The sequence below is a fragment of the Aedes aegypti genome, chromosome 3, assembly GCF_002204515.2.
Source record: "Aedes aegypti strain LVP_AGWG chromosome 3, AaegL5.0 Primary Assembly, whole genome shotgun sequence".
In the NCBI taxonomy this organism is placed as follows: domain Eukaryota; kingdom Metazoa; phylum Arthropoda; class Insecta; order Diptera; family Culicidae; genus Aedes; species Aedes aegypti.
Genome location: NC_035109.1, coordinates 178,524,348 through 178,551,912, shown reverse-complemented (window position 1 = coordinate 178,551,912; position 27,565 = coordinate 178,524,348). Strand labels below are relative to the sequence as shown.

The 27,565-nt window shown below is 35.9% G+C and overlaps 1 protein-coding gene across 1 annotated transcript in view; it reads left to right on the top strand.

Annotated features, from left to right (window-relative positions):
- Window positions 1-845: 845 nt before the first annotated feature.
- Window positions 846-27,565, top strand: part of LOC5573574 (ubiquitin-conjugating enzyme E2-17 kDa) — a 38,000-nt gene continuing 11,280 nt past the window's right edge. The window contains exon 1 of the mRNA XM_001654657.2: window positions 846-1,476. Coding sequence (XP_001654707.1) covers window positions 1,433-1,476 — 44 coding nt within the window. The 5' untranslated portion in view covers window positions 846-1,432. The remainder of the gene's footprint in view (window positions 1,477-27,565) is intronic.

Below are 27,565 nucleotides of genomic sequence, written 5' to 3'. Positions count from 1 at the left end.
GTGAATTTTGCTACAAGGAGCTCCGAAAAGTAACCCCGACCGCAACAAAGGGGAAATTTTTACCCTCTTTATGCCAAAAAGGGTAAATTTTTACCCTTTTTATGTCGTGAGCGAGATTTACAAAAAGGGTAAAAAATACCCATTCATTGACAGAAACCGCTTTTACCCGTTAAGGAGTAAAACGTGTTTAGGGAAAGTGTACCAGTTATGGCCATAGTGGTTCCCTATTTGGCCATATGTGAAGTTTCGATAACCTTTACATTTTTAATCTTTTCGAATGTTATAACATCAAGATATATCCTATATCTTACTGCTAAAACACAAAAAAAACTTTTCAAAATGTGGAGACTTTCAAGTTATCCCGTATGGCCAAATAGGGAACCACTATGGCCATAACTGGTACACCTACCCTACTCTTTTAATGTGGAGAGGCACTTCCAGCGAAAATGGGTAATTATTACCCATTAAGGGTCTATTCACAAATTGCATAACGCCAAAAATGGTCATTTTCGACACCCACCCACCCCCTCGTAACGCTTTTTGTATGAACATTTTACAAATTTTGTATGAGCCGTAACAGCACGAGGACACCCACCCACCCCCTTCGGCGTTATGAAATTTGTGAATGGGCCCTTAAAGGGTATTCGCAAACTACCGTGTACGGAACAGCGTTGGAACAACCCAAAATTGAATTCCCATCTCCGGGTGTATCTTAACGAGCGTGCATGCATGCAATCAAGACAACACTCTAATTATGGGCACCCCATGCTCCTCTAGTCGACATTCGCTCTCTCTCGCTGTCAAAATCGCAAAACGTCATTCTGATGCCCGATGATCGACCAAACTACCGATCGTCTTTCCCGCAGGGCTCACCGTTTTTCTTCATCAGTCTCGCGGAACGGCAGCAGCAGCACAAAACGTCATTCACTCTTTTTATATTTTCCAACCAGTCGTCGAAAAGAAAATAGTTTTTTTCGTGCTTTTCCGGGACTCGAATCGCGGTCACGAACATCCGCCACGGTCTGCCGCCAATCGCTCGTTAGGTCGCGCGAAATGTGCTGATATCGTTTGCAATCCGAAACCCCCCTTCAGCAGAGCCCGTATTTTTTTTGTGATATTCTCCTATCCTGCGAAGCAAGCAAGAAGAGAAAAAAGAAGCTTCACGGGCCACCAAATCTTTCAGTGTGTGTGAGCAGCAGCAGCGTTGTGTGCGAAAAGGAAGGAGGAAGCAGAAGGAAAATAATTACATAAAGAAAAAGAAAAACCCCCGGAGGAGGATTTTCTTCGAGTTGTGGCCTCTTGCGGTTTGCGGGGAAAAGCGGATTAACAGCTGAGCGGTTATTCAACCGAGTGTCCGACCGAAAGGAGATTGTCCTCGCTCGGCAGCGCTTCCTGAACAGCTCCAAGGGCACTTCTTGTGTGACGAAGCAGAATGTCAACTCCTGCCCGTAGACGTCTGATGCGAGACTTCAAAAGGTGAGTTCCGGATGTTCCTTTCCTGGAAGATAGATTAGCTCTGCGTAGATTCCTTTTATTTCCCTGGGATTAGCTTCTTTGTTTTGATCGGGGGCACTAGGGTGACTCACTCCGCCTTTATATTCACTATAAATTTGCGGAGAAAGTTTTCCTATACACATTCATGCTCATCGTCGTTTCCTCATCAGGCAAACTCGACGAGTGGAAGTGAGGAACAGCTGCTAGCTGCTTCTGCTTCCGTGCTGAATGACTGAAAGACGATCGCCATAATCTATTTTCGAACATTTATTTCGCTAACTTCGCGGAGGCACATAGGCGGCTTCAGGGGAAGGGGCGTGGGTTTGTCTGAGTGGATTGGATACTAACCGGAGGGTTTAGGTACCAAAGTAAAACCAAATGCGATTGCATGTTTTCTTATAAAGTCATGGCTTTACACAAAATTGATTAATGATTGCGTCATGAAACGTTTAGTAGAAGCGTAAAGCACGTTGATCATGAGCACGAACAAGACTTATTGCCCTGGTGAATCATACGACGTTTCCTTTAGGAAGTCTTCGAGGAATTTGAGCTATTCTTAAAAGAACTTATTTCTGGAGTAATCTCTGGTCAAGGAGGAATTTCCGTTGATGTGACTGTTAGCATGTTATAAAAATTTCCAAAGAAGTTATAGCAATTGATGAAGTTGATATCCTTAAAGAAATTTTTCTGGGATTTCTGTTAGAAGATGTATCTGAATCAAAACAGTTTTGAGAAAATCCAGAATAAAACCTAAAGTGATTTCGACAACTTTTTCATTAAATTCTTTGAATATTCCTTGCAGCGGTTCATAGTATAACTCGTGAAGGAATTTCAGTTCCTGGAAGTGTTCTTGAAGAAATCAATGATAGAAATAGGATAGAATAGGTTTTATTTTTTGAATAGTAAAATAAATTAAATAAGATTAATATATATTTGCGTGATGTCGTTTTTCTCCTATGTTGTACTTCAAATATGTTTTGCAGTTTTTCAACAATAGAGATGACTTCGAGAATAAACTATAAGCGCAGCAATTTGTAATAAAAATTATTGCCCCTATTGTTGTACTCGGTCAAAAGTAAGGGAGTCACTGTCGACCAAAATTTCGCTCGACAGGACTCTGGTACTCGAACTGTTCGACAGTTGTCACTCTGTGTGACAGGATTGCAATGGTAGTCTACGGTTGACTTTTAGAATATGAATGCCAGTGCTGGGAATGGTAATAGTAGTAGGCTTGAATTTCGCGAAAATCAGTACCAGTACAGTAGTTCAAAAACGAGAATCTCATCAAGTAGCCTATGTTGGGTGCATAAATTTTCTAAATCGTTAGTGTCATTGAAGAGTAGAAGCATTAACGTGAAGATGCATCAAAGCCAAACCTCAAAATTTCAAGAGCACAAATCTAGAGAACCAGATAGCGGTTTGAGCTGAAAACTTAATCGATTGGTCACATGCAGGGGGTGATCAATCGATTAAGTTTTCAGCTCAAACCGCTGTCTGGTTCTCTAGATTTGTGCTCTTGAAATTTTGATGTTTGGCTCGATGCATCATCACCTTAACCTAAGAATGCTAACGTCGCTGCTGTTCGTGTTACCAACATCTAGTTTAGCAACGGGTGTTTTGCAATTTTTTTTGCCTACAGCAGCGATAGGCGTGAGTTTCACTGGCTTCGCTGACTGCAATTGGCTTTGTTTGGCTACTGTAGAATGAATTTCTGATTTTTTCCCAACCCTGATGAGTGCCTTTTAGATTGATGCAAATTTTGACGTTTTTGCTTAAACGTCGTCAATTATGAAAATCAATCTCCCAAAATTTGAAGTGATTTGGAAGAAATTTGGTTGTGCACACGCCATTTGAAGTTTGTATGGAAATAACTATAGAAAAGGCAAACCTTTTGTGTTTAGTACTCTGACTTCTCGTCATAATAATCTATGAAAAAGTGAACAAACTCTTCCCATGTGAAATCTTCCCAGCTACAACTTTGCAGAAGACCTCATTTTGATGGGATGTAAGGATAATTTGTAATGAATTGTTCCAAAGTCCAATCATGCTGAGATGATCATTCAATTACTTTCAGAGCAACACTGTATTTTTGCTGTAGAACATAGTAGCCTGGATTACTTTGATCTGATCTTCCCGCCAGAAGCACCACTGTTGCCTGCTAAACAGTTGATGAAGCATACTAAATGCAAACACACTTTATGATGATTAATAACAATTTTTCCTGACGTCCAATCAAAATGTGGTATTCGGCAAAGTTGTAGCTGTATGGATTTCACATAAGGAGAGTTTGTTCACTTTTCCATACAACAGAGGCGTCGCGTATCAACCTGTGCACTTCAAATTTAGTGTCATATTATTTTTGCATTATTGGATTCAAACCATTTTTTAAAGTTAATTCAAAATATTTAAGATTTCATGTGCTAATCGGGTTGTTTTGTTTGATTTATAAACTCAACCAAAACTTTCTCAATTTTAATAATTAGTCATCATTATGGGCAAATTGTAAAATTGAATATTATAATTATGTGGGTCATCAGTGACGACTTATAAAACACTGGATTCTAGCTTATATTGCAATACTACAATCATAGCTTACATATCTTTATTGTGCCCTGCAAGATAAATCCACGTAATGCGATTATCTGAAAATCCCTGGGCTTGGGATTATATTTTCCAGGGAGCGATGAATTTTGATAATTGATCGCTGTTGTTAGTAGTTTTGATTAGATGTTGGGTGAATTTCAAAGCAATGGCAACCTTTTTATTACAAAATTTAGATTTTATCTTCTGACCTAAAATTCTGGTTAAACTACTGTACTATGCAGTTGGGCTGCACTAGGCTATCACTCATCAAAATTACTTTCACTTCGGGAAAATATAATTTCAAACTGGCGAGAAGATTACGAACTGAGGGTGGGTTAGGAGCACAATTAGACCCTTGAATGTGCAATGTGGGGTAGTAATTGGGAATGCCATTGACGGTTTGTAATCTTCTACGAGGTTTTCGAAAACCAACAGGGCGCGTGCACCGGGTTGCGGATAGGAGCAAAGGGAGATCAATAGCATCTACCTAAAATAATAGAACAAAAAGCCGTTCGATGATTAGGTAATGTTTAGCGATCTTCTATGGTGTTCTAGTACTATAAAATTCTTCACTCACTGGGAATTTTGGCCTTGATAATAACAATAGTGATAAAAACATAAAATAATACCTAATACTTGATAAGTACAATGTAGCTTCAATATAGTAATAAATGAAATAAAATCAATTTTCTATACTTGACAAGGTTTTGAAGACAATCAATGAGTGAAAGAACTACCTATTAGAAAAGCCACATCAGCTAAGGCTATACATATACAAATGTTGGTCATAGGGTCATGGCGAGCATTCGGTATGTACGTCTATGATTGATTCTTATCTAATAGGGGCACTAGAAGACCACGCGGACAATTTCGAAACAAATTATTTTTATACATCGGTCTTACGATCCGAAAGGCTCAGCTATGCTGCAAAGTCATTTTAAAAGCTATTCATTACTACTGTTTAATTGTTTATAATTCTAACAAAACTACATAATTAACTCATTACTAATCACTGTTTCTATATTCTCTTTTTCTCTCCTTCTTATCTGTTGCATGATTATGAGCATCACTAATATAACGCATGAGCATGCACAATAAGAATAATTTCAGGATTGAAAGCAGTACATGGATACCTGGATAGAATAGCTTCGAAAAGGGCGCTCAAAATATAATATTTCTGATCAGGGAAGTATTATTATTAAGGGTATGTATGTTTTTCCATTATTAACACTTAGATCACACAAACAAATGAACTAATAATATCAAATATTTTTAAAATATTTTTATTTGAATCAGTATCGTCAATCAGTGCAAAAACAGATAAAGTTTGTAAAGTTATCACCATCGATTGAATTGCGCTCTGTATAGTAATGTTCAATCAGTATCAAAATCTCCTAAAGCGTCGCATTGTGCCATCAGCAGACCTCATATTGTTATTATTTTGTTGTTTATAAAATTTCTGGAAAGCGATCAGCATATTCTTTCTTACTTGTACAATGGCCGATCTATTTGGAATTTTAATAAGTCAAATCTAACTTCAAAACTCAAATTTAATTGCTCTCAGCACATTTACATTTTGCAGCATTAATCGCATTACTGTGTCAAGTCTTCTCCATTCCCTATACCCTACCCCAACCCTTCTTATCCTTTCCGATGGTGTTCAAGTGGTCCGCATAGACTATTACGCCCATTACCTATCCCTTCCCCCGGCTTTGGACTGACTTGCGCTCTCATTGCCCCACCAAACGCTGCAAAATGAAAATGAAAATGAAATGTAATGCGATTATCTGAAAATACCGTCGCAGTGATAATGAAAATCACCAAATCTCGATTACTTTTTCAAATCGACGTAAGTAGCTTCCATACGGTTTTAAGAAAATTAATTCAGAAGAATCACAACCTGTTTTCTAAAACTGTTTTAAAATGAATCACCTTTTTGACATTTTTTCACCGTGTACATTGCTTAAATTTTGCATACAATAAGCTCGCATTAAAAAACTAGGGAGTTCCTGATGTTTTCCACAAAAAAATTATTACAAAATGATAAGCCGATTCATTCAGTTACTTTCGACGTTTTTCTACCAGTGTAAAATCGACTCAAGTAGTGTTTTGTTTCGATTCGTGGTTAAGTCACTTTGTCTCTCCATACAGCGGAGCGACGAAAGTAGTGGTTAGGTAGAGAAAGTTGAAAACCTTACTTTCGTCGTTTTGTAAATCCGGAAAGTATACGTTCTAAAAGTGAAAAATCGAGTTGGTTTAGAGCTAAATGTGTAGAATTTCATCTGTGAAACACGTAGAATCGATAAAGCAAGTTTATATACTTTTTTGACTTGAGTCTGTTTGAATAAGTTTTCGAGAAATGTTTCAGATTTAGCAAATTTGAAACATTTGCATCTTTGAAGAACGAAAAAAAATCTTAGCCTATTTGAATTATGACGTTGCATTTGAATTGCGCGCATATCTTCTGCGCGTTACCGCCGCTGCTGGATGTGGATTTAAAATGAGCGCCGCAATACATATAGTTAATTCAAGATCGGTAGCATCGTGTAGTGCACACTAGAAATCCTTTATAAGAGAGATTCGCGGAAGCTGACATTTCTGTCAAAGTGTGAGCCAATCGAGCAGCGAGAGCTGTCAAAGTGTGAGCCAAACGAACATGCGTTATGTTTGTTTTGAACTTTTCTTGAGGAGTAATGTTATCCACTTGAAATTATTTCGGTAAAAGTAATTTTGCATGAAGCAAAAAAAAAATGAAATATTTTTCTTTTTTTAATTTTTTTCAATGCGATTTTTAGTTGTTGATTTTTTGGGCTGTTTATTGGTTTGAATGTGTAGCTCAAAGATCTATAACGAAACAAAATAATATTTTGAGCGATGATGAAATCATGTCCGTGTTACAATATTGTTCTCGACGCCGAGCAAAATCAGCACTGCTGGTCTGTTGCCAAATATTTCCATTTTACTTCCGCGTATCTCTCTACAGTGGCGCAACCAAGGGGGGGTTTTGGGGGTCAAAACCCCCCCCAGAGCAGATTTTTTTTCATAAGAATTATCAAATATATTTTAGAATTTTAATACTAAAATCCACAACTGGAGCAGTAAGTTGTGTTAACAATTATATTGTTCTAAGTTGTGGCTTTCTTATTTGAAGACCTTCGAGGAGTACTAAATTTTCTCGCTTTTTCTGATAAATAAGCTACAGGTTTTTGAAGAGAAGTTTGTCAAACAAACATATCGAAACCGATTTAAAATATGCATTTTTCATCAAAATTCGATCTTGAAAAAAAATCAGTTGGCTCAGCATTTAGCTGAATTTTATGACTTCCAGAGAGCACGTGAATTTCCGGATAAGCAATTCATTAGTTTTTAATGATTACAAATAAAAATCCTAGGAAAGGCTCAGGAATCCATCATTCAATCATCAGCATCAGAAATCTTCATGAAAATCTATCATTGCAATCCAGATAGCAAGTGTAATGCAATGATAGATTTTCTCGAGCATCGCATAAATTTTGAGCAAGAAAACTGATTTTGAATATTTGTAAAACGATGATGGTTATTTCCTCTTCATGGTTCCGTTGCTGAAAAATCACAAAATTTCGTCTGCAATCTGGAAATGCTTCAATATTCGCAATGCTATTTTACCTTCGGCAAACTGCTAATGATAGTCGCATGCTTTTACTGCGACTTGCGCTGAAAGATCATTCTGTTCGTTGAAAAACTTGAAAACGTAAGTAAGGAACAGAACAGACGAAGGGTGATTTTCAAAGCCAATGTATGTGCGTGCCTCCAAATGTAGACTGGAAAAACTTCAGAACCAGCTACGAAAAATGAAGATCTGAATGATATAAGAATATTTTAATCCAGTTTTGTCATCCCTATTTAAAAAGTAGAATCTAAGATAATATTTGTAAAAAACGAAATGTTCTTTGGAACCCGAAGGTTTTTCCGTGACTAACAAAAGTATTTCGGAAAACTTTCACTAGATAAAACAGATTCCCTTTGAGTAGCGTTGTAACTCTTTTTAAAAATGTATGTTCGAGGTACAAGAGAATAGCCTAATTTTGCAAATGGTGTTCAGTTTTTTGTTTAATGTTAATCTAGCAATATTTTGCAATTTTTCTCTTCGAATTTTATTACACTCGTTTCATTTTCCCAAAAACACATTATCTTCATGTTCACAAAACCCCCCCTAGAGCCAAATCCTGGTTGCGCGACTGTCTCTCTATATAGGATCACTAGTGCACACCTTTTGAAAAATGCTTGCTTTTAAAATACATCCCTCTTGAGTTTATTTTCTGTTTTTCATCTAACTGACTATTGCAAGTACCCCCGCGCTGTATGTGAAAAGCGAGATTTTTAACCAGTTTAGTTAAAAAAAAACAGCAGCGCGAGTGCCAAATGAGAAGAAACTTCCTAGTAGGAAGTTCCTATCGTTAGCCGCCTGAAAAATCCACCTGACTTCACACCACAAGCTTGGTGATGCTGAAGGCGCCAAGGTCAACAGAGAGCAAGCAAAATAGGTCTCTCCAGTAGATTGATTTCTCTCTTATCTCTCCCATTCGCACGCTAGCACCGATCGAATTGGTAATGTAGAAGAACTGTGCACCGGCCAGAGTTGACGCTTTGGCAACTTACACACTCGCATTTGTAACTCAAATAGCTTTCTACTAGTGATCCTTTATAGAGAGATAAGCGGAAGTAAAATGGAATGATTTGGCAACAGACCAGCAGTGCTGATTTTGCTTGGCGTCGAGAATAATATTGTAACACGGACATGACTTCCTCATTGCTATAAAGTGTATTTTGTTTCGTTATAGATCTTTGAGCTACATATCAAAACTAATAAACAGCCGAAAAAATCAAAAACTAAAAATCGCATTGACAAAAATTCAAAAAAGTAAAACATTTCATATTTTTGCTTCATGCAAAATTGCTTTTACCGAAATAATTTCAAGCGGATTACATTACTCCTCAAGAAAAGTTCAAAACAAACATAACGCATGTTCGTTTGGCTCACACTTTGACAGCTCTCGCTGCTCGATTGGCTCACACTTTGACAGAAATGTCAGCTTCCGCCAATCTCTCTTATAAAGGATCTCTACTTTCTACCACATATACAGAATTGCGTGTACGATACAAGGCAGCGCGTTTCCCGATGAGAGTGCACGCGTTGGTCTTCATCGTCACAGCAGCGAAGTGTAGCGTGGAACAAAATGTTGCGTAGCATGCAGCATGCTGAGCGCGTAGAGAAAATGTGGTCACAAATCGCGCATCGCATCAAACAGCTTTTGCATTTAATTTGCATAGAAAAATTTACCAACAGATATTTTGTCAGATGAAAATTGCGTTACAAGCTATCAATAATAGAGAAAATGAAATGGGCTAAATTTTTTATTATTAAGAGAATTATTGAATTGTACTTCAAAAGTAGTACATATTGTAGGTGGTTAGGTTGGACAAGTTGCCACCTGTGCAGTGCACATGTTGCACATGTGGACGCGACGCCTCTGCCATACAATATTATGACGAAGAGATAGAGGGCTGAAAACAAAAGGTTTGCGTTTTCCATAGTAATCTCCATAAAAACTTCAAATGGCGTGTGCACAGTCAAATTTCTTCCGAATCATTTCCAACTTTGGGAGGATGCTATTTAACATAATAGAAATCGATTATTGTGCTCGACAGTGACTGCAGACGAGTTACATAAATCGGCTCGATTTACAAAATAGACCTAAAAAACCTAAATAGACTAATAAGCGGTTTCTTCACCACCGCTTAGGCCTTAAACCTGGTTTAATCGTATGGGTAAACGTGGTTTACGGCTTAAGCGAAGGTGAAGAAATCGGCCCTAAATCATGATTGTAACAGTAAACTGTCACAAGAAGACTAATTGTCATATCTTACAGAAATGACAATCTAGTAAACCGAGTCAAAAAATGAGTTCTGCTTTAATTTTTTGATCAAATCAGTGATAACACTGTAAAATTTTCAATATGAGAATTAAACTTTGTTTTTGGATGACTTTGTAATCGTCGTTGTAGTATACTTGATAACTCGAAATTTCGATTTTTAGTGCTCGTTTGGTCGAAACATAAAACTTAAATCTGCCAGATATTCACAGATCATAAGCGTGTGACTCAAAGTTAACAAGTCAAAGATTACTTTTCAATTTTATTCTCTGTGATTATCCCTCACCTTGTGAAACGGTCAAGCTATATCATATATATATCATCGAGTTAGGGAACATCGAGTTAGAGAGGTATCGAGTTACAGAGGTATCAAAGCATGCTAGATTGGAGGGACCGCGCATTCCATCGAGTTAGAGAGGTATCGAGTTACAGAGGTATCAAAGCATGCTAGATTGAAGGGATCGCGCATTCCATCGAGTTAGGAGAAATATCGAGTAAGGGAGAGATGACTGTACTTTTAAAAATAGAATGTAATTCATGATGCACACCTACAAAAACTCTGGGGCCTTCCTTAGCCGAGTAATTACAAAGTAAAGCCATGCTGAAGGTGTCTGGGTTCGAATCCCGGTCGGTTCAGGATCTTTTCGTAAAGCAAATTTTCTTGACTTTCCTGGGCATCGAGTTTCGTCGTACCTGTAACACGATATACGACTGCGAAAATGGCAACTTTGGCAAGGAAAGCTCTCAGTTTATAACTGTGAAAGTGCTCATAAGAACGCTACGCTAAGAAGCAGGCTCTGTCCCAGTGAGGACGTTAATGCCAAGAAGAAGAAGAAGAAGAAGTGAGATGATAGTTATGTGGATTTCTGGCTTAAGTATTTCGAAGTATTGAGCAGATTCAAAGAAGATCATATTGAGATCTTTGATATGTTTTAGAATTGTACTTAAGGCGAAGTAGGCCGTCATTGAAATTTGTATTCGTCGTTGATTATTGTTGCTAATTCATCTCACGATTTCGAATCAAAGAAAATCAGTTGGTTTTGCACTGACACAGCTGAAAAAGTATCAGCATACTTTATGCATGTTAGCGCGTACAGTGATACTCTTTCAAGTCAATATAAACTAGCAAGACTGAGTTTTATCACTTTGAAATGCAAGCTGAAAAGTCAACATTATGATGATGATTATGATGATGTGGTTCTACCATCTATTGTAGCAAGGCATCTGCCTATAGCACTGGAATAATCTAAAAGCAATTTGATCAAGATTGTACTGTTGTTTGTGAACAGACAGTCTCCTGTATGAAGGGCCAAAAATGGATGTGCGGACCCGCAAGCAGAGACGCTTGCACGAAACCCACGTCAGGGGAAGAGAATCTCCTTCCAGAAGAAAGTTTTCACGAACAACTGTAAAATCAAGCCCTCGATTGACAGAATACTCCCAATAGATGGGGTCGAAGAGCCCGCTCTCAATCAACGAAATGTTAACAACAGGGAGGAGGCAGTCCTAAGCTCCCTGTCCAAATCGCTTCATTCGAGTGCCCTGTTTATCCCAGCCCAACCCAAAATACATACAATAATAGAAATATAATAAGATATAATCCATCATGAAAAGATCTCACCGGTATTTGGTTATAGTTGGGTACTTTTTGAAGCACATAGTTTTGGACCACATTATTGGTTGCTTAGTACAAATCACGCGTTGACCGAAAAAAGCACTCCGCTGAAATCGGTCACCAGTTTTGACACCGGCAAGTTGGTTTGATGGGATGGTTCATATATTTCTACTGAGCAGGCTTCCGAATTCTCACTCAATCTCACGATAATGGATTTATCCCTCACAGCAATTTTCAGCGATTAGCTGCCTTGCAATTTTATCCGTCCACAAAACAAAGCGAAAATAGATAATTGCACATTTCCGCAGCTGTGAGAAGTTTGTTTTCTCTTTCTCCGATCCATGGATGGAGAACTTTTCCTGTATCCATCGCTACAAGCATCAGTTGTTGCTTTTATGCACCAATTTAACCTCTCCTTTCGTCAAGTTGGTGTGGTAGCATGGATAGCGTGCACGCATCGCGGTTGTTTTTAGCAATGTTCTAGGTTCGAATCCCGTCGCCGGCAGTAGTTTTTGTTTATCCACATAGTGATAATTCTCGGGAGCAGTTGAGCGAAAATATGATGGAGTGAAAAATAAATTATCCCTAGAGTGGAGTGATTTCCGGTCATCCACCATCGTAGCTCCAGGGAAAATTAGTGTGAGCGATAAAAGATGTTCACGTGAAGAAGCGAAAAAAGGCATTCTCCTTGCGTGCGAAAAATCGTAGATTTCGCATCATTGATACGAAAATTCAGAACCCTGCTACTGAGCATTATGGCATTTCCTAACAGGAATCGAGGTGTCGAGGCGATAATTTGACAGTTACTTGCAAGTATTTTGGAAAACTACTCTAAAGGAATTAAGCAGATTGGACTAAATTTTTAGTGAAAGACTCTTGATTGATGTTTCTATATTTTGTTTAAATATGCCTAGCGATCAGGGCAGACAGTCGTCATCCAGTATAATAACTCTGGCAGGTCATCGTCTCGTCATCGACGAAAGAATGCACGACGAACTTCAATCCAAAATCGTCAACGAACAACTTTGTCTTCATTCTGTTTGCTCCCCTTTCTTAAACGAAGAGGGCTTTAATTGTATTCCTGTTTGCATTTGAGATGCAAACGTTGACTAAACGTCCTCCAAATGCGGTAACATAAAATAACCAAAGGACACCTAGCAACGATTATATAAATCACCGGCGTCCTAGCAAAAAAAAAATCGATCTTTGACACCGCATTTCTTGTGTAAAATCTTACCGCGTTTGGTGTTCCCGCATTTGATATCTGCATTTCAAACAAACTACAGCAATATATTCGCTTGCTACGCATCTAACCGCGTATGCCATCCCAGAATTGCTTGTATTGGCGATTGAACCCATTGAACCCGTAAGTTTGTTTTTTTTTGTTTTAGTTTCATTTTTTCAAAAAGGCTGATAATCTGTTGACGCCATGGTTCATATTTTTATTCGTCTCAGAGCTCCCGAACGAAGATTCGACCATAACGAAGGAAGCTGGTTGGTTCGTTATGACGCCGAGACTATGTGGCGGTAAATCGTCATCCAACGCTGGTTGAGTGACGATGACGATTCTTTTTTTAGTTTCGTCGACGACTTTTTCCATTTGACGGTGACGATTGTCTACCCTGCTAGCGATTAAAAAATCTGAGCTAAGAGATTTTTTTAAATTCCTAATGAAATTTTTAACGGATTAATTAGGAATTTCTCGAGATAATGATGCTAGTTCTCCTCAAAAACGAATGTACCATCCAGGCTTGGGAACTGTGACCACTATTTACCACAGTTCATCGATTCTGCCAGTCAACCAAAACACAAAGCAGCAGCAGCATCAATGGGCCTATTCACATGACGTTCCAAAACAGCTGATCGGGAAGCTCTTTGACAGTTTTTCTATGAAAATGACAGCCTCGTGTATGCACCGGTCCTCCACCGATGTAAACAAATGCATAGACGGACCTGTCACATGAAAAGGCCTATACCATCAGGCGTTGCGCTGCCAACGGTTCACACACTGCTTGAATGTTTTTGTCTCTCCTTCATGATCGTTTTCGGGCAGCCATCTCGAGGTGAATGATTAATAAAAATGTTCATTCCTCCTCAAACCGTCGTTCTGAGCGGACCACAAGAGCCAATCAAAAAACCAGTCGAGTGTAGTGAAGCATTTTCAAACCGCGTGCGCGAAAACTTTTTTCCAAATTTAAATCTCTATCTCCATTTTATATTTCCTTTAATTAATAGTTTTATTTTTCCACAAATTTGATAATAAGTACATAGAAGAGAGAAAAATCGGCCAATAAGTGTTAGTTTATAAGTTGTGAATAGAAATAAAAAAGAGAAAAACTCGGTAGTGATTAGTGTAAGCTAGGTTAAGAAAAAAAAAGTGAAAGGGAGGAACGCCAGCTGTATGTTGGCTGAATCCTAACATGGACACCACACGAACAGACGACCCAAAACTACCACCAGACAAAGGTAAGGAATGGATGGAGACCAATTTACCCAACACAGACGATGAAGACCTATTCGCCGGATTTTCCGAACAAGAACAGACACCAACACAACAAGAAAACCATCAACGGAAACGACGAGACAACGACACACACCTAGACAAACAAACAAAGCAGTTAAAAAAATCACAACCACACACACAACTCAGCACCAGATCACAAACACAAAAACAAATAAAAAATTCAACAGATAACCTAACCTCAAACACCACAAACGCAAAATCAAACAACCAACACATTAACAATGACCGAACAATCTGGATTCAAAACAACCAACATGATGTACTATTCATCGAACCTATTTCAATCAAGGAAGGAGAAAAATTACTCGAACCAATGGAAGTGGGGAAATTTCTCCACGACACAGGACTAGACCAATTCACAGAACTCAAAAGAGCAGGGCAATACCGATACAAACTAATTTACAAAAAACCAAAAGACGCTGAAAAGCTACTAAACGCGACACAACTACTCAAAAACAACAATTACAGAGCATTCATTCCAAGAATGCTACTGGAAACAACAGGCATAATCAAAAATGTACCGATATCACTCACAGAAAAAGAAATCTATCAAAACACAATCTCTGACAAAAAAATCACAAAAATCGAAAGAATCAAAAGACGAAAAGACCCGAAAGACCAAAAATCAGAATTAATTAACACTCGATCCATCAAAGTTACCTTTGAAGGACCAGAACTCCCGCGAACTGTTTCGATCTACGGTGTCATTGAAAAACCCGAAATTTACATTTACCCGGTAAGAATATGCACAAAATGCTGGCGACTAGGGCACAAAGACACGGCTTGTAAGGGGAAAAAAACCTGCATTAAGTGTGGTCAACAAGAATCTGACAAACACACAGAATGCGACAAGACTCAAAAGCGAATCTGTAGGAATTGTGGTGGGAATCACCTTCCTACCAACAAAGAATGTCCCGAAAGGGTTAGGATGGAACACATAAATGTAGCAATGACCATAAATAAAATGACCTTCCAAGAAGCCCAACAGCTTTACCCCAAACACACCCTACAAACCTCCAACAGATTCGCTTTGTTAGAGTCTACCGTTGAATTCCCACAGTTGGAACAACCCAGTATGACAAACACAAAGTTCAGACAAGTCAACCAAACAACATCTAAAAAACTTGACTACAGAGGAATGATTCGCAATATCACAAACAATGACACAGAAAGTAAACCCAAAACCAAAACAGAAACACACAAAAACACCTTTCCGACTGTTGACACTTATCCCGAACAAGTACACGTAATTGAGAACAATCCACATAAAGTAACTGAACCAGAAAAACTTCAAACAGAACAAGAAAACCTAACAAAACAACTCCAAAACATCATCGAGAAAATTACAAACAAAACTAATGACAACAAACTGGATTCAGACTTACTCCTTATTGAAATAGCTTCACCTACCTAACCTAATACATTTGACGAAATCACGTAAAACCAGTAACACCTAAAATTTAATCATGGATAATTGCTTTTTAAACGATCTAAATATATCTCAACTAAACATACATAGTATAAGACCTCTTCATAAAAGAGAAACAATAAAAACCTACCTTAAAACTAATGACATACATATATTCTTACTTCAAGAGACTTGGCTTAAGCCAGATGAGAAATACAAATTTCTCAAATATCAATTCATTAAAAACTGTAGGCCAGACGGCTACGGTGGCACCGGAATTTTAGTACACTCTACGTTGATATACGAAGAAATAACAATCCCAGACATAAAACTTGAAATGACAATAGTAAAAATTAAAAACCTTAAGCAACCAATAATATTCATCTCGCTATATCTACCCCCAGACACACCAATAACAGAAATCAAAGAACCACTCGAAAAACTTTTTAACTACATCGAAAACAGTACCGTTCCAGTATTTTTAGGAGGAGATTTGAATGCTCATCACTCAACATGGGATAAAATTTCAAACAAAACTGACAGAAGAGGAGAGCTAATAAGTGAATTACTAGGAAATCATGACGTCATATTCTTGAACACTGGAGTCGCAACCAGGTGGGAAGACATAAATAACAATTCTTCAGCAATAGATTTAACAATCACAACACCAGACCTAGGACCAATAACAAGTTGGGAGACCAGTTCACAAGATTTAGGAACAGACCATAAACTTATAGAATGCCACATTATACAATATAACAAATTCAACAACCATGCACAAAAGACAATTATTAGCAAAAATAAAGCAATAGAAAACCTTAACCAAATTGACCCTTACACTCTCACAAATGTTGAAGACCTTAACAAAGAAATAAACAACGCAATGAAAAAAGCAACATATGATATATACCCAAATAGTAAGAAAAAAATAAAACCTTACTGGAACGAAAACATTAAAAAGCTCTACGAAATAAAAAACAAGAAACACATAGAATTCAGGAACAATTTAACTCTAGCTAACAAACACGAATTCAAAAAAGCAGAATTAAACTTCAAAAAGGCTTTGAAGAAAGAAGTATTTGAATACAGAGATAAAATGTTAAATGAAATAAATGAACAGACCAATGTAAACCAAATGTGGAAAATTGTCAGGTGTGTAAGTGGCAATTTCAAACATAAAGAAAACTCTGAGATAATTAACAATAAGGAACTTGCAACAAAGTTCATTGAACTCAACTTCAAGGAAGAGGCAATGACAAACCATTCTCATTCAAACACTAACTACGACGTAGAAGAAGAAATTTACGTTGAACCATTAAAAATAGAAAATATGATTAAAACAATCCGAGAAAGAAAAGACACTTCGGCCGCAGGAGCAAATAGGTTATCGTATTATTTCTTGAAAAACATCAATTTAAAGCTTTTAACTAAAATATTAGAATTAACCAGTCAAGTTTGGATGAATGAAAAAATACCAGAAGAATGGTTATTAATCAAAATAATTCCAATATTAAAACAAGGTAAAGATAAGCTTAAAGAATCATCGTATAGACCAATCGCTTTGATAAACATAAACTTGAAACTAATAAACTGTGAAATTAAAAAACGATTAAACAAATACTTAGAGATTGAAAATCTAATACCCAGCTTATCATACGGATTTAGAAAAGGATACTCGGCAATTAATTGTATCAACCATATAAACTCAATTATAACAGAAGCAAAGAGACAGAAACAAATTGTTGCAACTATTTTCTTAGACCTCACAAAGGCATTTGACTCAGTAGACATAAACATCTTATTAAATAAATTAGATAACCTACGAATTCCTAGGAAAATCACAACTTGGTTAGATCTGTACCTAAAAAACAGGAAAATAATAATCAGGGTGTCTACTACCTGGAAAAACCTGGAAAACCTGGAATTATCAGGGAATTTTATTCAACCTGGAAAAAACCTGGAATTCTCAGGGAATTTCGATCACAATCAGGGAAATTATTTTGAGGCATTTTTGCGTTATAACCCAGAGCTATCGTTAAGAAAACTATCTTCATTCGAAAAAAAATTCGGCTGCGCCGCTCTCCAAGCACTTTATGAGCTGGATGAGTGAGAATCTATTCGAGTATAAAATTTTATCAGCTTATCAAAACATGATTGATGTTTTTAATGTATCTAAATTTATTCGATCAAGGATTAACATATCTAGGGCTAGTAGCAGGTTTCTTTTTAGATACCATTCTTATGCAAGTCTCTAAAAAGTCTCTATTTTTGATAAAAGGTGTCTGCAGTCTCTATTTTAACCAAAGTAGTCTCTAAAGTCTCTTTTTTTTCGTTATCTTGCTTGCAAATTACTGAGATGCAAATTTTTTTTCGTATTTCTCGAGAACAGCCTAAGAAAATATCCTAGTGGTTTTTCCAGAGATTTTATCAGGAATTCTTCAAGAAATTCCTTCAGCATTTTTTTCATAGGATGCTTACAGGAGTTCCTCCATAATTTGCTCCAGGCAATCCTTGAATATTTCAACGCTACCACCTCTAGGAATTTTTCTCAGGCAGTACTTTGAACAAAGACTATCCTAGGACTTCCTCCAGATATTTTTTCACTAACTATCCAACCGAATTCTACAGTTGTTAATCTTAGAGATATCCAAAGTTTCTCTCGACAAGAATTTCAACGCCATTTCATCTACGGTTATTCCAAAGAAAAGATCCAAAAGCTCATCGAGAGGTTATTCGAGTGAATATATTAAGAACATTTCAAATAATTCCCTCAATTCGACCTTTGGTTCATTGTTAAGTTTCTTTAGAGTATTTTTCTAGGAATTTCTCCAGCATTTCATCCAAAGATTACTGGAGTTCATCCAAACATTTTTCAATGAATTTCTTAAAAAATCCCCATGGAATTTTGAAAAGTTCATTTAAGGTTCCACACAATTTAACACCTCAGCAATTTTTTTCTACGAAATCCCTCGATTGTAGGAATGGTTATTCCTACACAATTTTCTAGTAATTTCGTCCTGTGTTCCAGTAGATCCTGTGCAATATCCTGCGAGCAATTATGATTTTTTTTTATTATAGTAGCAATAATATTGGAAAGCTTCTAAAAGTTTTTCAAGAGTAAGAAAATCCTCTTTGATCAAGGGTGACCCGTAAATTTGCTGTAGGAATACGTCACGAATTTTCTCAAAAATTTCTCAGCTTTCTGGGAAATTACATTCAAATTTCCTTGGTGAAAACTCTTAATAGAATGCTTGAGAAAAAAGTTTTCAAAAATTCCTTGAGAAATTTCTTTGAATTAATAGAGGAATTTCCGGAGAAATCCTAGGAGCAATCTCGGAAGTAATTCCTGAAGGTATCCTCAGAGAAATTTGTAGTCAAAATCTTATAAAAATTCTGAAGAACAATTTTGTAGAAAATCCTGAGAAATCCTTGGAGGCATCTAGAGAAGTTTCCGGTTGAATATTACAACATGATTTAAACGGGAGTTGTGGAGGATGTTCTAGAAAAACTGATTGGAGAATCACCGGATAAAATCCTCGAGGACTAAGGGCTTTTTCAAAAAAAAAAATATCTGAAATAATATGTGAAGGAGTTTCTGGTGAATGTCTTGAGGTATTTTTTGTGATAATGTAATGGAAAAATCCTGGTTCTATTTTGAGATATCCAAAACAAAATTTTTGGACGAATTCCTTAGGAAAATTTTTGAAGAGTGAATATTTTAAATATAGATATCAATCCATCCCTCTCGTAATGTCGTCGTAATACATCAATTAATGTTTGTCCTTTACTGGCATATACCAGATGTGCTGGTATGTCGTCGTAATGTCGCGAAAAATTATTTGAAAAAAAAAAAGTTTTAAAAATATTTTCAGATAAATGTCTGGTCTGATTTAACTATTTTGTCCTGGTTCCTGTTAGGTTTCGTTTTTTGATTACTGTTTGATCTCTTTTTCATTATTTCATTTTTAATCTCTTTTCCTGGAAAGAGGTTTCTAAATTTCATACTTTCAAGAAACTCACTCACTCAAAATATTTAATTTCAGAAAAAAAAAAAATTAAAAAGTAAACTGGAATTTGAACAACTTTAAATTCGAAATTTCGTAACAATCATGATTAATTTAGAACTTTTTCGAATGAAATGTAAACATCTATAAATTATTCATACAGTTAAATGTGTGAATATAATTTATTCATACAGTTAAATGTTATACGGTCGAACGCGATTACCCAGCGGCTTGATAATCCGTGTTTCTATTATCCAAAATAAAAAATGGATCCGGGATCCAAAAGTTTAACGAATTATTTGTGTTAATTTAAATAGGTTATCTACTTAAATATGTAGCAGATGATCATTAACACGATCGATTCAATTTGAGATGTTTTAAAGAATTTGTTTTTTTTTTTTTTTTGCAGGTCATAACTGTATGATAACTTGCTAATACATCGGCAAACTTAATATTTATTGTAAAATATTTCCAAATATCCAAATAAGGTTAATTTTGCGCCCATGAAGCTGTCTTAGTTATCCAAACGACCGATGGAAATAAATGATACATAATCTGTACTAAAAATACTTTCAAAAAGAAACATAACGATGCACTTGTTTAGTTCACAGAGCTCTTACATACTAAATAAAAGACATCATCATTGGCAAACACGATTCCTTTGAATAAAACGTGGCTTTGGTATTGTTATCATCTTCATATTGTAATATTGGATATAAAACTGTTCCATTTCAGCATGCTTTGCATAATGTTTAGAAGTGTATAAATAGTTATTAAATCGAACACACTTTGAAATTTGTCATTAATTTGTTTTAGATATATAAAATTGAACCTGGAATTATTTTTATAAAACCTGGAAAAACCTGGAAATTTCAGGGAATTTCATTTCGCTAAACGAGTAGACACCCTGAATAATACAAACAACACAAGGAGACATAATTCAAAATACCAACAAAGGGTTACCACAAGGTTGCCCCCTCTCACCACTATTGTTTAATGTTTATACAAGAGAACTACATGATATAAATACAGACAAAGTAATTTTCATACAATTTGCAGACGATTTTTCTATTACAATAATTGGAGAATCAATAGAAGAAGTAGAAACAACATCAAACATAATTTTAGAACAAATCAAGAGTAAACTGGCATCAATCAAAATAGATATCAACCCGGAGAAATCCGCTGTCATTTTATTCAACTCAAAACTAAATGACAAAATAAATATTAGAATAAACAACGTACAAATAGTACAAAAAGAAATACATAAATATCTAGGATACATTCTGGATTACAAACTTTCACACAAAGCACACATAAATTATGTAAATGATAAAGTTAAAAAAAGATTGAATGTAATTAAAATGATATGTAAGAAAAACAAAGGTGCTCACCCTAAAACAGCACTAAAAATCAACAAAGCAATTATAAGATCACAAATTGACTACGGATTAACATTATATGGTGGAACAGCGAAAACCAACTTAGCTAAACTAAACTCTTCGTTTAATACTTCATTAAGGACGTGCCTTAGATTGTTGAAATCAACACCCATAAATGTACTATACGCTGAAGCAGGAGAATTACCAATCAAATATAGAGCTAGATGGCTAGCCAAAAAAGAAGCAATCAATACCTTTTTCCATGATAAACCAATTGTACAAATAATTTCAAAATTCTTGGAACTAGATGATTTACCTAAATGCTATACATTCTTGGAGTGCATAATTTTCGAAAACAACTATTTAATAATAATAACCAACAACAAAACTGAAAGTACAAATACTATTGAACTAAATGAATTAATAAAGACCGAAATTCCTGGGGTAAAAAGCCAAGATATGAACAACACTGCCATAAAAATGATAACAATAAACTATCTAAATCAAAAATACGATCAATTTCACAAAATATATACAGACGGTTCTAAAACAGCGAATGCTTGCGGAATAGGTATATGGTACGAACAAAAAAATGAAAAAATCAAATGTAAAGTCAATAACGCGATGTCAATTATGAACGTAGAACTAATGGCTATAAGTACAGCTATAGACATAATTAATACCAAAGATACAAACAATTTTGTGATTTGCTCAGATTCAAAATCTGCACTGATAAGTATAAAAAATAAAAACACTGATGATAACTTCATTATAACGGATATTAGAAATAAAATAAACAAAACTAAGAAAACTATAAACTTTCAATGGGTACCGGCTCATAAAGGTATAATAGGAAATGAAATAGCAGACACCCTCTCTAAAGAAGGATGTACTAACGAACAGATGATTCACACAAGAATACCACTCAAGGACACAATTAATTTAGCGAAAATAGAAACACTAGAAGAATGGACACAAGAATACATCACAACTTCGACAGAAAAAGGAGTTAAACATTACAATCTTATGCCAAAACCTACCTTCAAACCGTGGTTTGATAAACTTGAACTGGATACAATACAAATAGTTACAATAGGGAGATTAAGAACATTCCATACCTTATCAAAAGAAAAACTGTATTTATGGAAATTAACACAAGACGACAAATGCGATATCTGTGGGGTTAAAGAGGACTTCAGCCATGTCTTACTACACTGCACAAAATATTCACAATCAAGAATGCAATACAAAATACTAACTGAACACGATAACATAGAAACATTACTTGACCAAGCCGGCGCTAATAACTATCGAGAAATTTCAAAATTCGTTCAAACAAATAACATAACAATATAATAACTAACACCAAACAGAGCGATTTTTCTCTTTGACAGTACAACTACAGTAGTTTACCGACTAAAATGGATCGGTACAATCTATTAATTAACCGAAAAAAAAAGATTGATAGAGATTTCGATCGCATTAAGTAAATTTAAGGGACGATGGAGATGCCCTAATCATATGCTTCATGATTTGACAACACTTGGCAGTATAGACTCACAAAAGTCTCGCCATCAGAGGAGGAGAAGAAGAAGAATAAAAATGTTAAATAATTCAATCGCTAATATTTCACTGTGTTTTCAACTAATTGAAATCTATTAGCGCCAATAGCAAGAGCACAATAATTCCGTTGCGATTCATATAAACAAGTTCAATTTCATGCTGCCTTTATCGAGCAAAAATGCAAAACCCCGAAAACCGGAAAAATCGTGTCACCACTGTGTGCTCGAGTCATTTCGCATTTGGGTTTGAAAAAACGTTGGGAAGAAGAAGATTACAATTTTGAAGAGCCGTGACATTTATTTTGTTTTGAACGGTCATGGTTTGCTTTGGATTTTGATGGTCATGTAGAAAAATGTGAATGTCGAGGTGGTAAATGTTTGCTACAGTACATTTCCCATCTCTGGTACCATCAGTGCACTGGTATCCACTCATGCCCCTATTTTCGTCCACCAGTGTAATTTTTTTTTTTGTAAAAATGTTTCACACGGATATATTCTAGCATTATTGACAACTTTCAAATGAAGCCGTCTGACATTATTTTCATTTATTTAAAACACAAGATATCGTGAGCGATTATTGGATCACTAGGTATTTTTTGTGTTCTAATAATCGCTCGAGCAAAGAATCAAACAAAATTTTAAGAAAATGTCGATTTTGGTATACAGCTCCCTTTATTGCAGTAGTAGCTATGGTTTGATCATGAAACATATCAGGATAAATAACGAAATTCTAAATATTGCATGTTTTAGTAAGTTCGTCACGAAATCTGTGTTTTTGAATATATTTTTATTATATTTTTTTATTTATTTTTGTTTTGCCGCTGATTCCCTATACTTGGAGGTACATTGTGACAAAAAAATAGTGTTGATCGACACAATAGTTATTTTATAATAAACATTTGAACACATAACTTTCCTCAAATGAGCGGAATCTGTTGCACTGATGGTATTTCATATTTGAAACACTTGAACATTAGTACTTCATTCGACCATTTTATCATTTCTTGTTGCAATGACAGGAATCGAGCTGTCCAAAAGATATTTAATGTAGGACTCAGCTGCTGTAGCTGTTTTTTGTAATCAATTGACAATCTAGACAAAGCATTGGCCAAATTTGTTAGTCCAGGCTCTTACTTAACCTCATAATTGGTCGAATATACCCAGCGCTCAATTCTTGGGCACGGTCGGAATCGAGGACTAAACAAATACTTTAGAGCTTTGCAATCAGAATTAATTGGGTGCCAAGTAGATACAGACTGAACTTTTCAACTCCCCATACAATTGCTAGTGCTTTCAGTTTGAAAGTATTTCCGTTCTAAATCAGTAAGAGCATTGCTGGTAAGAGAAATGATCCGATTTTGACCATCCTTTTTTTCTTGCAGTATCAGTTTTGTTCGATCCTTTCGTTCCAAGAATCCCAAATATCTAAATCCCAAATAGACTTCCTGTTTAATCGTGTCAAACGCCTTTTCTCTGTTCAGCTCTCCGGGAAAACCCTGCACTTGTTCGGAGGAGCAATCTTGAAGGCTCTGTTTTAGTCGCCAGATTTGGAATTGAACGTCCAACATAAGTGAGCAAACCACTCTGAATTTCCTAATTGCTTCAATGCGACTCACCATCGGACAAACTCCCTTTTCACTCATCACATGACCTAGGAATTCAATTTCCTTCGCTTCGAATATGCATTCATCCATATTTAAAAGGTCGTTTAATTCTTGTAAACGTTTCAAAGGCGCTTGAAGACGATTATTATACTCTTCTTCTGTCGATCCAAACACCAACCCGTTATCAAGATATATGATACACACTTAAACGGTTTCGCCGAGAACCCAACAGCTGATATTTCGGTAATAATTTGACGATTCTCGGTAAAACTTTTACCGAGATCTCGGTAAACGTTTACCGAATCTCGGTAACGTTCGCCGAGATCTCGGCAAAAAATTCGGATGGCCGAAATCTCGGTAAAATAAGTACCGAGATTCGGCGTTAAAAATTACCGAATGCTCAGCTGTTGGGTTCTCGGCGAAAAATTGTACTGAGGTCGGTGAAATAATTTAAGTGTGTAACGCATTCCAAACCTGCTAAAATCCATTCCATCGTCTTTTGGAATATTTCTGGAGCACAACTAATATCACACATCAATATTTTATATAAAAAAAGGTTTTAACGATTCTTTCGTGGTAAAAGTAGTAATATACCTTTCGGGTATTTCCAACTACTATCGTACGCGTCCTTAACGTCGATTTTGGAGAAACGTTTCGCTTCGGTCACTGATCCAATAAAATGATGTCGAAACCAACTTTTAAAACATGCAATCCATTAGTTTTTTTTTCAATCAGCCTCACAATTTAACTAGGAACTTTTCTAAAATTTTCTCAAGGGTCTATGAGTTCTTCTAGTAACCATTATGAAAATTGTGGTAACCTCTGATGAAAATTGTGTTAGTTCTTAGGTCACCCTTGATGACCTAAGAACTAACACAATTTTCATCAGAGGTTACCTTCCAATTTACCTTTGAAATACCTCACGATTTTTTGTTTGAACATTTCTCAAATTTCTGAAAAATTGCATTCGCATTTCAATGGAGAAAATACCTGGGAAAATTCCTAGAAGAAATCTTGGACAAATCTTTGAAGAGTTCCTTCAGAAATTTCAAAAATTACTGTAGGAATTCCCAAAGAAATCTCTGAATAATTCAAGGAGATATCCTTAGAAAAAATCCTAGTAAAATTATTAAATCCTGTTGGACTCGGGGCTTTTTTGAAAAAAAAAATCTAAAAGAATCTAGAATTCCATTTGAAAATGACACGCTTAAAAAAATATTTGAGACGAGAAAAAGTTTGAAGATTGCAAAAATGCCCTCTAGGTATATAAATATGCTTAACTTTTTCTCGTCACAAATATTTTTTTAGCCTGTCTTTTCCAAACAAAGCTGAACAAGTGATAGTCACAATTATTTCAGATGTCATTGAAGCTCAATAAGCGAGTCAATTTGGTCTAATCAGTTCACTTGAAATTATCGAGAATTCCATATGAAAATTGTCTTATTTGTGGCCTACACTAAAAAAAAAAAGATTTTCAAAATTCAAATTCGATTTTAAAATAAAACTCATTTATTGCATGATTTTTTTTCCTAAACATAGGGTAATTGTATTTACTACCAAGCGTCCACACACCGCAAGAGAGGCACTTTTAAAAGTTTTTCCAACAAAACATTTTTCTTGTCTTAAATTATTTTTTGTCATTGTCATTTTCAAACAAAACCAAACAAGTGATAGTCACAACCGTGTCAGAATTCAATTAGCGAGTCAATTTTATCTAATTAATTTACTTTAAATCATCGAGAATTCCATATAAATTTGATTAATAGGTACATACTTTAACATACTAAGTAGTCTTTAGAAAGCCATGACGAATTTGTATTAAAGTTGTACACATAAACAAACAACGTTTCTTTTATATGGCTGAGTACGATACTTTTCCAATACTTTGATAATAGAAATGATTACAAACTTAGGTGATTTGTATCAACATTAATCCGACTGTGCTGTTTGGTTTGGCCTGTGAGACAGATGTTAGCGTTGCTTTATTCGTATTTGACAGCCGTATACCCACCCTGCAAAAAAAGAGTATAGAAGCTGGTAAACTTGCATGCAAGTTGACAAATCAATAAAAATTTCAAAACGACAATGGAATCACAATAGCGATATTCCTGGTTGATTGGATCTTGATTTTTTCTTAACCTCACAGTAATAGGGCATGTACAGCATATTTATTTTTATCTATTGATCAAATTCCCTATGAGAAAAACACCTGCGCCCTTTTCTATGCCCGCCTCTGTGCCTACCCCGGTAGTTGATTTATCCCTTTTTATTCCGTTTATGGTGCGCGACAAGATCTTCGATCAGACATCATTCGTTTTGTTGTGCTTGCTTCGTTCAATGCCACTATTCATAGAACATTCAACGGAAGGAGAAGGAGACAAATGTTTCGCGACCTTGTCGCATTCATTCATCATCTACCCGTTTTGATTATGTGTAGTGCCAACAATATTTTGCGCAATTAGTTTTCCTTATGTGATTGTGATAATGTTATAAATTAATCAAAAAGGTTTTACAACGCGTGAAGATGGAATAATCGTTTGATTTCAACAGCGTTCGTACTGACGACATAACTTTGAAAATATAAATTGAAGATGAATCGAAGCTCAATATCTAAAATCCTCAAGAGCACAAAGAGAATCAAAGAATGTTATGGTTTAAACAGGTTGAACGGCTATTTGGTTCTCTATAGAGAATATATATATATACAATTGTGCTTTTGGAAAGGCAAGGTTTGACTTCATTCTACAGTCAACTCTCCAGAACTCGATATGGAAGGGACTATCGAGTTAGGGAGGTATCGAGTTACAGGACATAAAACCGGTGCAAATGCGATCCAAGGGACCATCGAGTTAGCCATGAAAACTAACTTTCACTATGGTTCTCTAACTCGACATCGAGATACATAATATCGAGTAAGGGAGAGTTGACTGTATATTCATTATTCACCTTAAGGCTCAAACCCAAAACAGTTGGATATAATTTGACAAGCAGTTTTTTAATCGATAATTTACAAAAAATAGTCATATATTTATATTTTGTCCGCCAATTCCGATAAATTAAAGAGAAGACTAGAGAAAACTGGTTAAAATTTGACACATGGATAATACAAAAACATCGGGGAAGAAAAAGGATATTTTCAAGACTGGTAGTAGGTCTGTTTTTAGAGACTTGATTACAGGTCGGACTCGATTATCCGGAGACTCGATTATCCGGGGACTCGATTATCCGGGATCCGATTATCCGGAATTTTAGACTTGATTATCCGGAATTCGTTTTTCGATGTTCTTGTTTTTCAATTTTTATGCATAAATCTGAAATAATTTGATATTGCAATATACAATATGAATGGTTTTGCAGTTTTGAACGTATTTAAAAAAGGGGGGGTTGGAAAAGTGGTTTTTTGTGTATGCCGGTAAAAAAAATGTTTTCTTGTAAAGATCCCTACTGTTCCTAGAAATAATTTCTGCCTACGCCACC